Source organism: Ambystoma mexicanum, chromosome 4p (genome assembly GCF_040938575.1).
Source record: "Ambystoma mexicanum isolate Mex_15411 chromosome 4p, UKY_AmexF1_1, whole genome shotgun sequence".
In the NCBI taxonomy this organism is placed as follows: domain Eukaryota; kingdom Metazoa; phylum Chordata; class Amphibia; order Caudata; family Ambystomatidae; genus Ambystoma; species Ambystoma mexicanum.
This window is the reverse complement of record NC_090927.1, coordinates 1,144,455,005-1,144,467,880: the sequence shown is the minus strand read 5'-3', so window position 1 is coordinate 1,144,467,880 and position 12,876 is coordinate 1,144,455,005. Positions and strand designations below refer to the sequence as shown.

Below are 12,876 nucleotides of genomic sequence, written 5' to 3'. Positions count from 1 at the left end.
ATCTTCAAGTCGGGACCCATAGTACATGTAGAACACCACAAAACATGTGGTGCACTATTGGAGGACCATGTTTTTTTCAGCCCCTCATTTTTGCTCAAAAGCCTTCTAGTGCATGTGTGATTTTGTCACAGCTACATGTTTTGCATTTTTGTTTTTGAATTATCGTTTTCAAATCCTACTGTACCTCATTCGGTACGTAAATGAGGTTATCAACAAAGCATATGAAAAGGCATTAATATGGGAGTTTACATTTTTTCATAGGTGAGGAACCCATTTTGAAATGGAGCACTTCTTTTTGCCCAAAAACGGTAGTGTGAAAAGGAAGGCAGACGCAGACATTGACACAGGAAAAAACCTGCAAAAGCCAGAAAGTTTGATGGCACATATTTAGACCTTGGATTTACTTCCGTTGTGATCAGAGGTGAAACGAGGCCTCAGTGTGTGGTGTGTGGAGCAATTTTAGCCAATGAGAGCATGAAACCAGCCAAATTAAGACGCCACTTGGAAACAAAACATGGGGAGCTCATTGGCAAGAGCAGAGACTTCTTTGCTCGCAAGTTACAAGTCATCAGTCAGCAGAAAAGTACAGTGCAAAATATTGCTTCTACTCCAGCCGGTGCACTGAAGGCATCTTATGATGTTGCCTACCTCCTTGCCAAAAATAAAAAACCGTTCACCGATGCCGAGAAAGTCGTTCTACCAGCAGCCATCGCAATGTGCAGGAGAATGGGTGCTGAAAGTGTAGCGGACAAGCTAAAAATGATTCCTCTGTCAGACACCACCATCAGCCGACGTGTGTCTGAGATGGCAGACAATATCACTGCTCAGTTAATCACACAGCTGCAAACGAGTCTCTTTGCATTACAGTTGGATGAGGCAACAGATATATCCAGAGAGGCTCATTTAATAGCCTATGTAAGGTACTGTGGGGCAACTACAATATTGGAAGACTTTTTGTTTTGTAAGGCCATTAAAACCAGGGCAACAGCATCAGAACTGTTAGACATTTTAAATGATTTTATGAGCAGCCACTGTTTGAGATGGGAAGCCTGCGTAGGAATCTGCACAGATGGTGCCCCTTCAATGTGTGGAGATAGATCGGGATTGAAGGCCAAAGTGTTGGCAGTCGCTCCACATGTTGTATGGACACACTGCATAATTCACCGTGAAGCGCTTGCTGCTCGGAATATGGACAATGAACTTTCTGATGTACTCAGTTCAGCTGTAAAAATAGTTAATGCCATCAAAGCACAGCCAACAAGAGCACGTCTCTTTGCAATTCTGTGTGCATAAATGGGGTCAGAACATGATGGTTTGCTCTTTCACACAGAAGTCAGATGGCTGTCCAGGGGAAGAGTGCTGCAACGTGTGTTTGAACTCCGAAATGAAGTGCGGCAATTCCTTTTGGATGTGGACACTGGCAAAGCAAACCATCTGTGTGATCCCCGCTGGCTTGTGCTCTTGGCATACCTTGCTGATATTTTCGATAAGCTAAATACCCTCAATATGTCTTTGCAAGGAGCCAATGCCAACTCATTTACAATGAATAAAAAAGTATTTGCCTTCAAGAGGAAGCTAGACCTCTGGAAATGAACAATTGGAGCTGGGGTAGCAGTTCATTTCCCATTGCTTGCCGAAGCAATTGAGGAAACAGAGTACAACCTGCTGCATGTCCTAGAACCAATCACAAGTCACCTAACAACATTAAGGTCCAGCTTTGATAAATACTTCCCTGAAGAAAATGCTGGCATTAATGACTGGGTGATGCAGCCTTTTCTGGCAGAGGAGGTGGTGCATCTTCCATTTGATGCCCTGGAGGAGCTGATTGAGGTTCAGTCGGACACTATTCTGCAATCTGAATTTAGGAACATTGCAGTGGGTGACTTTTGGCTGAAGGTAATCCTGGAGTATCCTACATTGGCAAGGTCTGCTATACAGTCTCTCTTACCCTTTGGGTCTTCCTACTTGTGCGAAATAGGCTTTTCAGCATTGGCTGTACTGAAAACTAAATACCGCACAAGGCTGGAAGTGGAGGACAACCTCAGAGTGGCGGTCTCAAAAATAAAGCCACACATTGACTCACTTTCTGCAGAGAGACAGGCCCACCCTTCCCATTAGTGCTTGCTCTGTAAAATCAAATTGCCTTCTGCTGAATAAACTAATAGGAATGTATTTTGAGAAAATAAAAGCCCTACTGGAGAATTTTGTGTTTACTTGCACGGTTTCTATGTTTGGATTGGATGTGATTGTCCTAGTGTCTTGGAATGTCTCCCCAACAGCATATCCCTTCATAATTATGGCACCACGCATTCTGCAGCCCTCTCTATAAAAAAAAAAAATAACACCAACACAGAGGGGCGGGGCAGGGGGGTCCCGAACAATTTATTTTCTGCTCAGGGGGGCCATGGCATAAAAAGTTTGAAGACCACTGGTCTAAGGCATTTTGGGCCACAGCCGACCTTCTGGCACCGTTAAAAGCCTCAAAACCACGTGCTCGACTTTCTGAGCCCTGGTTTTCAGGCAAGCTGGCAGGCCTCTGCCTGTTACGGAGACAGACTAAGTGACAATGGTGCTTAGATTACTGCCCACTCATTTCATACGGTTACTGCAGCCTACTAGCTGGCCATTTGTAAAGCCAAATGGGCTCATTTTTCATCTTGCCTTGAATCCGCTGTAAATTCAGCTCAGGAACTTTTCAAACTTGTTCCGGCTTTTTCATTCTTGCCATCTCCAAATAAGGTTATCCCCTCTCACTAGTTATGCACAGCTCTCTCTACTTTCTTTCTAGATCAAATGTGCACTATTCGACTGAAGATTTCTGATTCTCTGACCCCACTTGAGCCTGTGGTTGTGGCATCTGTGAGTCCACTCCTGACTTCTGGGCAGTTTTTCCTATCTTTACGGAAGCTGATATTGTCATGGCCATGCAGGGTTTGAAATCTAGCTCACCAGAGGACCCTATCCCTCTTTCTATACTGTAGGATATTATTCCCCACATTGCGACCTCTGTGTTGTGAGCGATAAATTGGTCTCTCTCTAACAGTTATATCCCCCCTGAACTCAAGCATGCTCTGGTGACCCCTCTTCTTAAAAAGCCTAAACTGGACCCTTCTCTTTCTTCTAATTTCTGTCCTATCCCTCTTCTTTCCTTCCCTATGAAATTGCTATATTCTCTGGTCACCTCCCTCTTACGCTCATTTCTAGAGGGTTCTCACATTCTGGACCCCTTCCAGTCAGGGTTTAGGCATGGCCAGGGCACAGAATCTGTCCTGGTATCGGCCTGTGACGATCTGGTGCAGATTGTAGATCAGGGGGCATCGGTGCCCTGATCCTTCTAGATATCTCTTCAGCATTTGATACTATCGACCATGCTATTCTGCCTCAGAGACTATCATTAGTAGGGGTCTCTGATCTGGTCGTTGACTGGTTTCTTTCCTTTCTCACTGATCGATCCCAATCGTTTTTTCTTTCTCCTTTCACTTCTTCCTCTGACCTGCGGGGTCCCCCACAGTTCTGCTCTTCCCCTCTTCTTTCAATGTTTATATTCAGTCCCTTATAACCATGATTCACTAATTTGGTTTTTGGTGTTACTTGCGCTGAAGAAACCCGGATCCTAATGTGGCTTGACCTGGCCCTTCCCTCCACAGCCAAGCCCTGACGATTATGCCTCTCCGTGATATTTAACCGAATGGGCCAGAATTGGCTTTGGCTTAACAGCGATAAGACAGAGGTTCTTATTGTCGGTGCCCATCTTGATACCTCAACTTGGTCTTCTGCTTTCTGGCTGTCTGAGCTTGGCCCCCTACCACAGTCTTCTACTGTGGTAAAAAACCTTGGGGTCAAGCTGTCAGTCTCTCTTTCCGTGCTGCCTTACGTGTGTATGACTTGTCAAACTGTTCAATTCAAACTCTGGATCCTGTGGAAAGTGCTCTCTTTTCTCCCCTCTGCACTCTACCCCCTTGTTGTCTCCTCTGTTTGCAGGTTCTCTTGACTATTGTAATTCTCTTTACTTAGCTCAACCCAGCCATCTTCTTCACCGTCTTCAGCTCCTCCAAAATTCGGCAGCCCGCCTAGCTATCGGTGCTTTATGCCTTTTTTCTGCCTCTGCTATCCTTAAGTCCCTGGACTGGCTCCCGGTAGCCAGTCGGGTCAAATATTAGGCACGGAGCATAGTTCACTGGGCCTTCCACAAAATTGGGTCAGAATCTCTACAGGAAAAATGTACTCGCTATGTTCATCCTCGTCCACTTCGCTCTGCCAACGCGCTGTGCATCGCTGTGCCTCATGTCAAGCGCACCTGTGTGGGTGGCAGCTCCTTTTCGGTTTCTGCAGCTCTCCTGTGGAATTATCTCCCTTTCTCTCTTTGCAGCATCTACGACCATCTGTTTTTAGGCATGCTGTTAATACGTTCTTATTCTCGGTCTAATTACTTCTTTGTTTAGTCCTTTTTGCCTCAGTCTTGCCTTTAGCGCTGTGATGCCCTAGTTGGTCTAGGTTTGCGCTGTACAGGTGTCTACAACATAGCATAACCATGGCAGTTTTCAAAACGGAGGAAGAGCAAGCAGAGTCGAAGAACGGGTTGAAGAGATATAACTAAGACATCTTCCTGAAACAGTGCCTCGATGCCCGTGGTCTGTAGTGCGCTTTACAAAACCAAAAAATAAAATAAAGAGTTCAGCTACGTGAGAGGCCACTAAAGGGGCAATAGGCTTCGCTAGCTTAGGAGAAAGAGGGCCTGATGGGGCACAAGAGGGGTTAGTCTTCATCAGTAGAGATAGTACTTTGTCAGTATTAGTGTGACTAAAGTGGGAGATGGAGGCAGAGGATAATGGTAGAGTAGGTGGAGTGTAAAATGTAGTAGGAGGAGGGAGTGTGAGGAAGGTCAGGAGAGAGTCTCTCATTTTGGAAATGTTTGCAGCAAAGCATTCAGCTAGGTCATTAGCTGTGACAGTGGAGTCGATGGTCATAGGCTTAGGGTGCCCTGTAGCCGGAAAGGATGGTTGGCGTGAGAGTCAATGAGGGTTTGGTAGAATTCCCTTTTCGCTCTATCAAGACTGGACTTGAGAAAGTTCAGGGCAGAGAGGTAGAGTTGCAGGTCCTCAGGAGCCTTCCCCTCCCCTCCGAAGCAATCTCTTGTGCATCCTCTTCTCAAGAAACCCACAGCTGATCCTTCTTGCCTGGCTAACTATCGCCCAATTTCCATTGCTCCGTTTCTGGGAAAACCCCTGGAAAAGCTGGCCATCTCTCAGCTTAACCTGCACTCTGATTCTGTTGGCTGTCTCCATGACCATCAGTCTGGCTTTACAGCTGCCAGAAGCATGGAAACTGCTCTCCTGAACATCTGTGAAGATCTGCTCTGAAACCTTGACTGTAACATTCCCTCTGTTCTCATCCTACTGCCTTCCACACAGTCAACTATACCATCCTGCTCAACCATCTCCATGACAACCTGGGCATCACCGATCAGGCTCTAGCCTGGCTGACCGCTTTCCTCTCTGATCGACCCTCCCATGTTCAACTTGGGTCCTTCCTTCCTTCTATCTCCCTCTCTACCTGCTGGGTTCCCCAGGGGTCCAACCTCTCTCCCTGGCTCTTTAACCAATACCTGGCAACTCTCCCCCACCGCATTGCCATTTTCTGCTCAAACTTTCAGTGCTATGCTGACGACACAACTAATTTTCAGGCTTCCTTCGGCCACCTCTTCTCCTTCTCTCATCTCTGACGCCTATCTGGCATTCAAGATTGGTGTGCTGCCAACAAGCTCTGCCTGAATGTCAGCAATACGGAGATCCTCCTCATCGGCACACTTTCACCCTCTTTTCCTGTCACTCTCTTGCCGGCCTCCCTTGGCCCTCCTCCTACTCCCACCTGTGAGGCCAAGAACCTCGGGGTAATCTTTGACTCCACGCTTTCCTTCTCTGCCCACATCTCTGGTGTCTCTAGAAAGTCAAACTTCCTACTGTACCTCCTGAGAGGTATTCTGCCTTTCCTCTCCTTCCCCCAGAAGCTCACTGTCTCTCGACTCCTGGTTCTCTCATGGTTGGACTATTGCAACAGCCTCTTTCTAAATGTACCTGCTTCTACTCTCCGACCCTTTGCAAGGTATCCCGAACAGGACTGCAAGACTTGTCCTTGGCCTGAAGCCCTGGGATTGTATCTCTCCAGCCCTGAAATCTCTTCACAGGCTCCCAGTAGCTGTAAGGATAACATTTGAGACCCTTTGCATTGTCCACAAGGCTTTCTGGGGCCTGGGTCCAAAATACCTTCAGCTGTCCCTCTGTAAATACCTTCCCTCCCGAGCTCTTCGCTCCTCCACCTCAAACTCCCTCAGGGTCAGTCGTTTTCCAAAGAAACAAGCTGGGGGTAGATCTCTGTCTTCGGCTAGGGCATCCCTCTGGAACAGCCTCACTGCCACTCTGAAACTTGAGAAGAACCATCTCTGGTTCCGGAAGCACCTCAAGACCTTTCTCTTTGCTTCTGCCTTTGCTCCTCCTCTCCCCTGCGGACCTGCTCTGTCTTGGCATTGTGCACCTGGTCACCCTCTGAATTTTGGGCCCAGGTACCTGCTCACCCTGCCACCCACCCACACTGCCTCCGGCAATCCCTTGCACTGGGGTCTGTATCTGTAACCCTACGGTCCCCCCTTTCTTTTCTGAACTTATCTGACACGCCCTGTCTGTTGCCTCATACCCAGCACTTCCCACTTACTGGTTGCACTGCCACTGTGTTTTTTTTTGTTGCTTTTATTATTTATTTATTTATTATTTGTTTTTATTCTTTTTGCTTAGCACTTTCCACTTTCTCCACACCCCCCATGCACTTTCACTCTTTCCCTCTCTGATGCACTTGCACGTTCCCAATGCCACTGGGCCTAGTAAGATCATCGTTTTTTTTTTCCCTTGTTCCCCTCCCTTGCCTCGTCACGCTCTGAAACACTTGTGTACGAGCGCGACACAAATAAAATATCAATCAATCAATATCAGGTGGATACGCCTCCATTTGCGGCGCAGCAGCCAACGCATGTTTGTGCAGAGAGAACATATGAATGGGGTGACCCATGGGTGAGGATGCTGAGACTTATGGGTGAAAGTAAGCAGTTGGAAGTGAGAGGAGAATGAGTCATATAGTAGGAATTGGAAGCTGGGAAAGCCAGTTTTGGTGGAAGAGGCATTGGGTTTGAAGGAGGAGAGTGAGGGGGAATTGTAGAAGGTTTACATTTCCTTTTAATAATGGGTGTACTCGTAGGTCCCGTCCCCTTTCCTCCATCCTCACTAGCCTCTTGGTCCCTAGGGGCCCTGGCCTCCGAGGTGCTGGGCCTCCGCTCCAGGTCAAAGCGCTGAGGCACCTGGTGCATGTGGCTGTACGGCTGTGATGGGTAGGTGTACCCCTGAGGGGACCAACTCCCTGCCTCCGTAGGATCTGCTGCCTCTTCCAGAGGGAAGGGAGCTGGAATCACCCTGCAAAGCCCACTCGATGGGTGAAAGCACTGGCGGGCCCTGAGACGTATCCAAGATGGCCACTCTGCCATTTTGAAACCTTGCGCCACACCTTGGGAGGGAGAGCGCAAATGCCCTGAGCCAAGCGAGGTCTTAGACACAAGAGGATACAGCTTCGGTCTTGCACCCTAAACAGAGACGTCTATCTCAGTGATCACTCTGGTAGGCGCTGAGCACTTCGGCCAGAAGGCCTGTATTCGTAGCGCCCTGACTCGTGGCCTCTGAGCGAGCTCTGGTATGATGAACGCCCTCGGCACCTGTACCGGTAACCGTGCTGGATCTAGCCGAGAACGACTCTTGGAGGTGGTACTTGACGATCCCTTACACCCCTGCGGTCAAGGAAGAGTACAAACCTGACCGTCCTTCCGAGGACAGCCTAGTAGGGCCTCTGAGCCCCTCAGCTTGGAATCTGGTAGCCTGGAAGGCCTCAGGTCTGTCCCTAAACCGCCCAGATGAGCCCCCCGGACCTCTCGGCTTTGGAGCCGCTAGCCTTAGAGGCCTATGGCCTGCCAGAACCTGAATGCAATGAACCCCGATCCGTGGGAACCCTGGGGATGGAGTCTCTGCGATGTGGAGCCATGCTGAACAGAGGGCCTACGGTGTCTTGACGAGAGGTCCCGGAGACAAAGTCCTTAAGGTGGGGTGGAGGTGAAGTGTGGAAGGTCCCCCTCCACTGTCACAAACAATGCTTCCATGCCCTGTGACCGAGAGCGCTGCAGGCCGCACATGAGTCCCAGCGGTGGTCGGACCCCAAACACTGAAGACAAAGTGCATGGGGGGGCCACGGCCGGGAACGAGCGGTCGCAAGAGTCACATCTTGTGAATCCTCCTGCGGCCGACATGCACCAGGGAGTTAAGGCACCAAAGGGAAGTGTAATAAGAATTGAGAAAACAAACTGGGAGCAAGCAGAATATTCATGGATTCTCAGCGCTGGCTGACAGGTCCGACACCGTCTGTGTGGAGAAAGGGATTGAGGGGTGGCGCCAGAGGGCAGGACCTCCGTGTGGTGTTCCCACTCCTGAGGCCACGCCCCCCTTGCGCTATACTAAATTTAAAGGAGAAGCTAATTGTTTCGCTGCCAAAGGTTCCGGCACCGTCCCCATGTTGGGGAACGGCCACAAGGTTGGAGGAAAGGGGACTATGGACTGAGAATTCAAGTCACTACAGTGGGTAACTTTAATTTCTCCAGCCTTCCTTCGTATCTTTATTAGTTTCACATGCACCCGCCCACCTCCCCGGTGAGGTTGCTTCAAAGGAAGGCAGTGAGCAATATAGCAGTCACTATTAAGGCTCAAAATCATCTGAAGATGGCTATCTCGGGTGTAGCTTAAGCCCTTCCACCTCATTGGTAAGGGTCAAAAGGGACCAAAATGAGATGGCTGGACTACACAAGCCCTTCAGGCATCATTGGCAATGTACATTGCTTTTTCCTATGGAAGATTATTTTTAATTACTGAGGATTCACACTCTGACGACAGGGAATATTCACGCATGTGAATCTATGTAAGATACCAATTCTGGAGAAATACTGTTACAAATAAGTAACTAATACTTCCTATTTATCGGTGGCTCACTATTTCCTGAATGTGAAAATGCTTCTCCAGCAGTGGACCTTCCTTTTTAGAATAGATTTTTGTCCACTCCTTCAGAGTTTATGGTACTTCAGACATAAATAAGGGATATGTTTGTATTGATATAATATGCAAGGCTCTTGACCTGTATGTACCACATGCGTTCCACAAGCACTAATTACAGGCCAGATGATTAATATGTGCATTGAAGACTGCTTAGCTGCTGTCACATATTGCCCATTGCATCTGCTATTCTCCTATAAGGGTTCCTACTTCAGAATCATACCACATGTTGCAAGTGAGGAAATTGGGTGCGGTTGGTAGCATGAGAAAACAAATATACTTTCCCCCTTGTATTGACTTCTGCTTGTTATGTTATACATCTTGTGTACTGCGCCGAATCACGTTAGTAATGGTTTTAAGTGCCAAGGCTAAAGGTATCCCCATGCACAACGCTCTGCCCTTTATTCTCATAGTTCTACTTCAATTAGTATTGTAATACAGATTGATGGATTTTAAGGAACAAACTGGGAAGGCAATTGGCCCAGAAACACCAATGCTCCTTTGCCTTAATGCAGATAGATATCTCTCATTTTCTTGTACTGTTGCAAGACGATGCTCCGAGCACATAGAGAATCTAAAAGTTAAGTCATTCTTCTTTCTAGTGATGTTTTAAGTAACATTTCCTTGTTTTTATCTGAATGTCTTGTTGTTTATATCTTCAAGCATCCAAGATCTCTTCTAGAGCTATCTCTGTTCCACTCTGTGCACTTTTTTAAATTCCAGGACATAGCATATGGCACGTATCAATATCTTAATATTTTAAAGCCAAGGGATCAACATTTCTGACTGCTACTTAGCTCCTGGCTGTAGCATAGAAGAGCATGGTTAGCTTAACACAAACTGCTACCAAGAGTTATTTCAATGGATTGCTTTTCTCCCACAGATTCCTCATCAGATAGATATCCATTACAGCGTCTGCTGCTCGGAAACCTTTTCATACAAAAATAACAGTGGCACATTTATTAGTGTATTCACATAATGATGCTTTAGAAATGTTCAAGAAGAGACATTTAAATCATGAAGGTTCATATGTGACAGTCCTAGCTTGTATCTCAAATGAAAGTTCGCTTTGACACACCTTATGTATGCTTTGTTACAAAGCAGTAGCTCTTGCTAACTGTTTGATACCCGATTCCTGGAAAGCTTTTTTTTTAGCACTTCGCCTCAATTCTCTTGAACACAAACTGTCGCCCATAAGGGCATTACGGCACTGAACATTTCTAGAAAACCATTTTGGGTTTGTAACAACGAAATAAGACTGGATACAAGATTGTTTTTAGTAGTTTCCTAAAGTTCATATTATTGGATTTCATTCCCGGCTGCAGTAGGAATAGAATTTCAAAGGATAAGTGCCTGAGTGATTGCCCTCTTTTACATAGCTTCCTTTTGGTACTCTAAAAAGCTTAATATTCGACATATTTTTACCTGCATTGCTTTGGAAAGTAGGCTCATTCATATAATATACTTTGAGCAACACAATGTTTTGAATGATATCCTTTTGATGATGAGGACCCAGTGCAATTGATGCACCAACTGCAATGTTGAGTCTCGTCTGAGGAGCATCAGTAAGGTTCTAGCTGTTGTAGCTGAGCTTTCTGGAGTGCTTCCAGTAAACATTTGGGAAGACCTGAATGAACTGAATTACAGAGGTCCCTTATAGCAGAAATGAAAGCATTGGTTAACTGTACTTGATGAGTAAATACCGAAAAATAGAGGTTTCCTAAGTGATCGCAAATGACTGAAAAACGTGCCAACTCCCTTATTGACTTGGGCAATCATGGTAACTTTGCTGTCAATCGTAATGCCTCAGTTCTCTTTATTCATAGGCTAAGGGCAATTACACCAATATCCAGGCCAAAAAGGATAATTCCAACTGATCTACAAGTGCCTTGTGGTGCCACGGGTTAAGCTATCTGTTTTGCCAATATAAAATTGTATTTTGTTTTTATTAATCCACTCACATCTGTCATGCAGCGTTTAAAATTCAAGATTAATGTAGTATCCCTCTGCAGATGTAAGAGGGCTTGGGTATCATCAGTGCACATGTCAACATTCATACCAAATCAATCTAGCAGTTCAGCAAGTGACTGGAGATACCAATTGAAAAATAATGAGGCGATCGAGGCATCCTGAGGCACACCAAAAGGCCCCTTGGTGGCATGAAATTCAAATGAGTTAATTGCCACATAGTGAGCCCTGTTGCTTGGGAAAAACCTAGAACAAAGCCAGTAATACTAAAACCTTGGAACCTACCCAACTGGATGTCACAGAGAATTGTGCTGAAGACTGCAGAAGGGTCTACAATTACAATACCACCTTCTACCGATCTACTGATGTCATCGATCATGAAATTACTCACTAGATCCATTCTCTAGCCTTGGTGGAAACCTTACATGTTTATCATAGAGTTTATTAAAGTAATTGGCATTTTCCTTCCAGATAGAAGTGTGTATGGATTATAATATTTTCCCAAAAGGGCAATCTGTATATGGGAGGCTAACTAGCTGGGTCTAATGAATTGGTGGGCTTTCTTTTTTAGAAGAGGGTGCCGCACTGCATGCATTTCTGTTGTTCAAAATTTCCCTATTCGTAGTAAGCAATTTAAGTGTACTCTCAGGGTTTTTTCAGTGAGCAGCAGGAGAGTTTTGGCAGCTTTTGCAAGAGGATGATTTTTTGATGATCCAGATAGTTTTATCAACCTATTTTATTAATTCTGATGCATTACCATAATTGTTATGTTTGTAGTGATGTAAAGGTAGACCTAGCTAAAGACAAGTTCATTGCATGAACTGCATAAGCTCCCAGGTGGACCTTGTTTGGTACTTTGCAAGGATCAATGAAATGTAGCTGAAAAGATAAGCATCCTGCTTGGCTTGTTACCCGTACACTAAATCCTATGTTTTCTATTGCAGGTGCTTGACCAAAGGCCAGAATGCTTTAATAGAGCTTCAGACACACAGACCTATAGCCATTGAACTGTACAAAGACTTTAAAGAGCTTGGGCGATTCATGCTCCGTTACAGTGGCTCTACAATAGCCGCAGGAGTGGTCACTGAGGTAAATAATTAATGTTTTGTGTTTAGAACATTAGCATGAAGATTTATTGGTATCAATATATAACATTTCTGAAAAGGAACACGCACATCATGCCATCTTTATAATTAACAACAATGTTACTTTTGTGGAAGGATGTAATCAAAAGTTGAAAGAAGACATTGGCCATTTACCAAAACACAGAGGTAATACAAACTGTTGACAAATGGAAGATGCCTGCTGTAATGAAAACATGTTTATGACATTAATAATCCAAACAAGCCCACTTGAGTGTAATTGGGACACCTGCAAATAACCAACTTGTTAAAAGGCAATACAAAATGATGCAGAAATGGAAACGGTCTAATGGGAGTAAGCAAATTAAAAGTGATTGGAGTTGGAAAAATGACAAACATTGAAATGTTGTGCAAAAATGTTGTTAACCCTAAAGAAGACTAATTATGTGAGGAGGTAGCATATCTACTGAAGTGAGGAGCTGTAAGCGAAAACACTTTAAAAATATGAACAACAAGGATTAGAAGTTAGGCATGAATTGGCAAAAGAAGACTCATAACACGCAAGATTGAAAAATAAGAATCTTTGCATCCATCACCTCAACACATTATTTTTTCTTGAATGGATTGTGTTTTCTCACATATTCCTCCTCTTATGATAACTATCCATCCAGCTTCAGCTGCTTTGGAAATATTTT

The 12,876-nt window shown here is 45.4% G+C and overlaps 1 protein-coding gene across 1 annotated transcript in view; it reads left to right on the top strand.

Annotated features, from left to right (window-relative positions):
- Positions 1 to 12,876, top strand: part of HBS1L (HBS1 like translational GTPase) — a 1,647,668-nt gene that overhangs the window by 1,597,420 nt on the left and 37,372 nt on the right. The window contains exon 16 of the mRNA XM_069606737.1: positions 12,044 to 12,188. Within this exon, the coding sequence (XP_069462838.1) occupies positions 12,044 to 12,188 (145 nt within the window). The remainder of the gene's footprint in view (positions 1 to 12,043; positions 12,189 to 12,876) is intronic.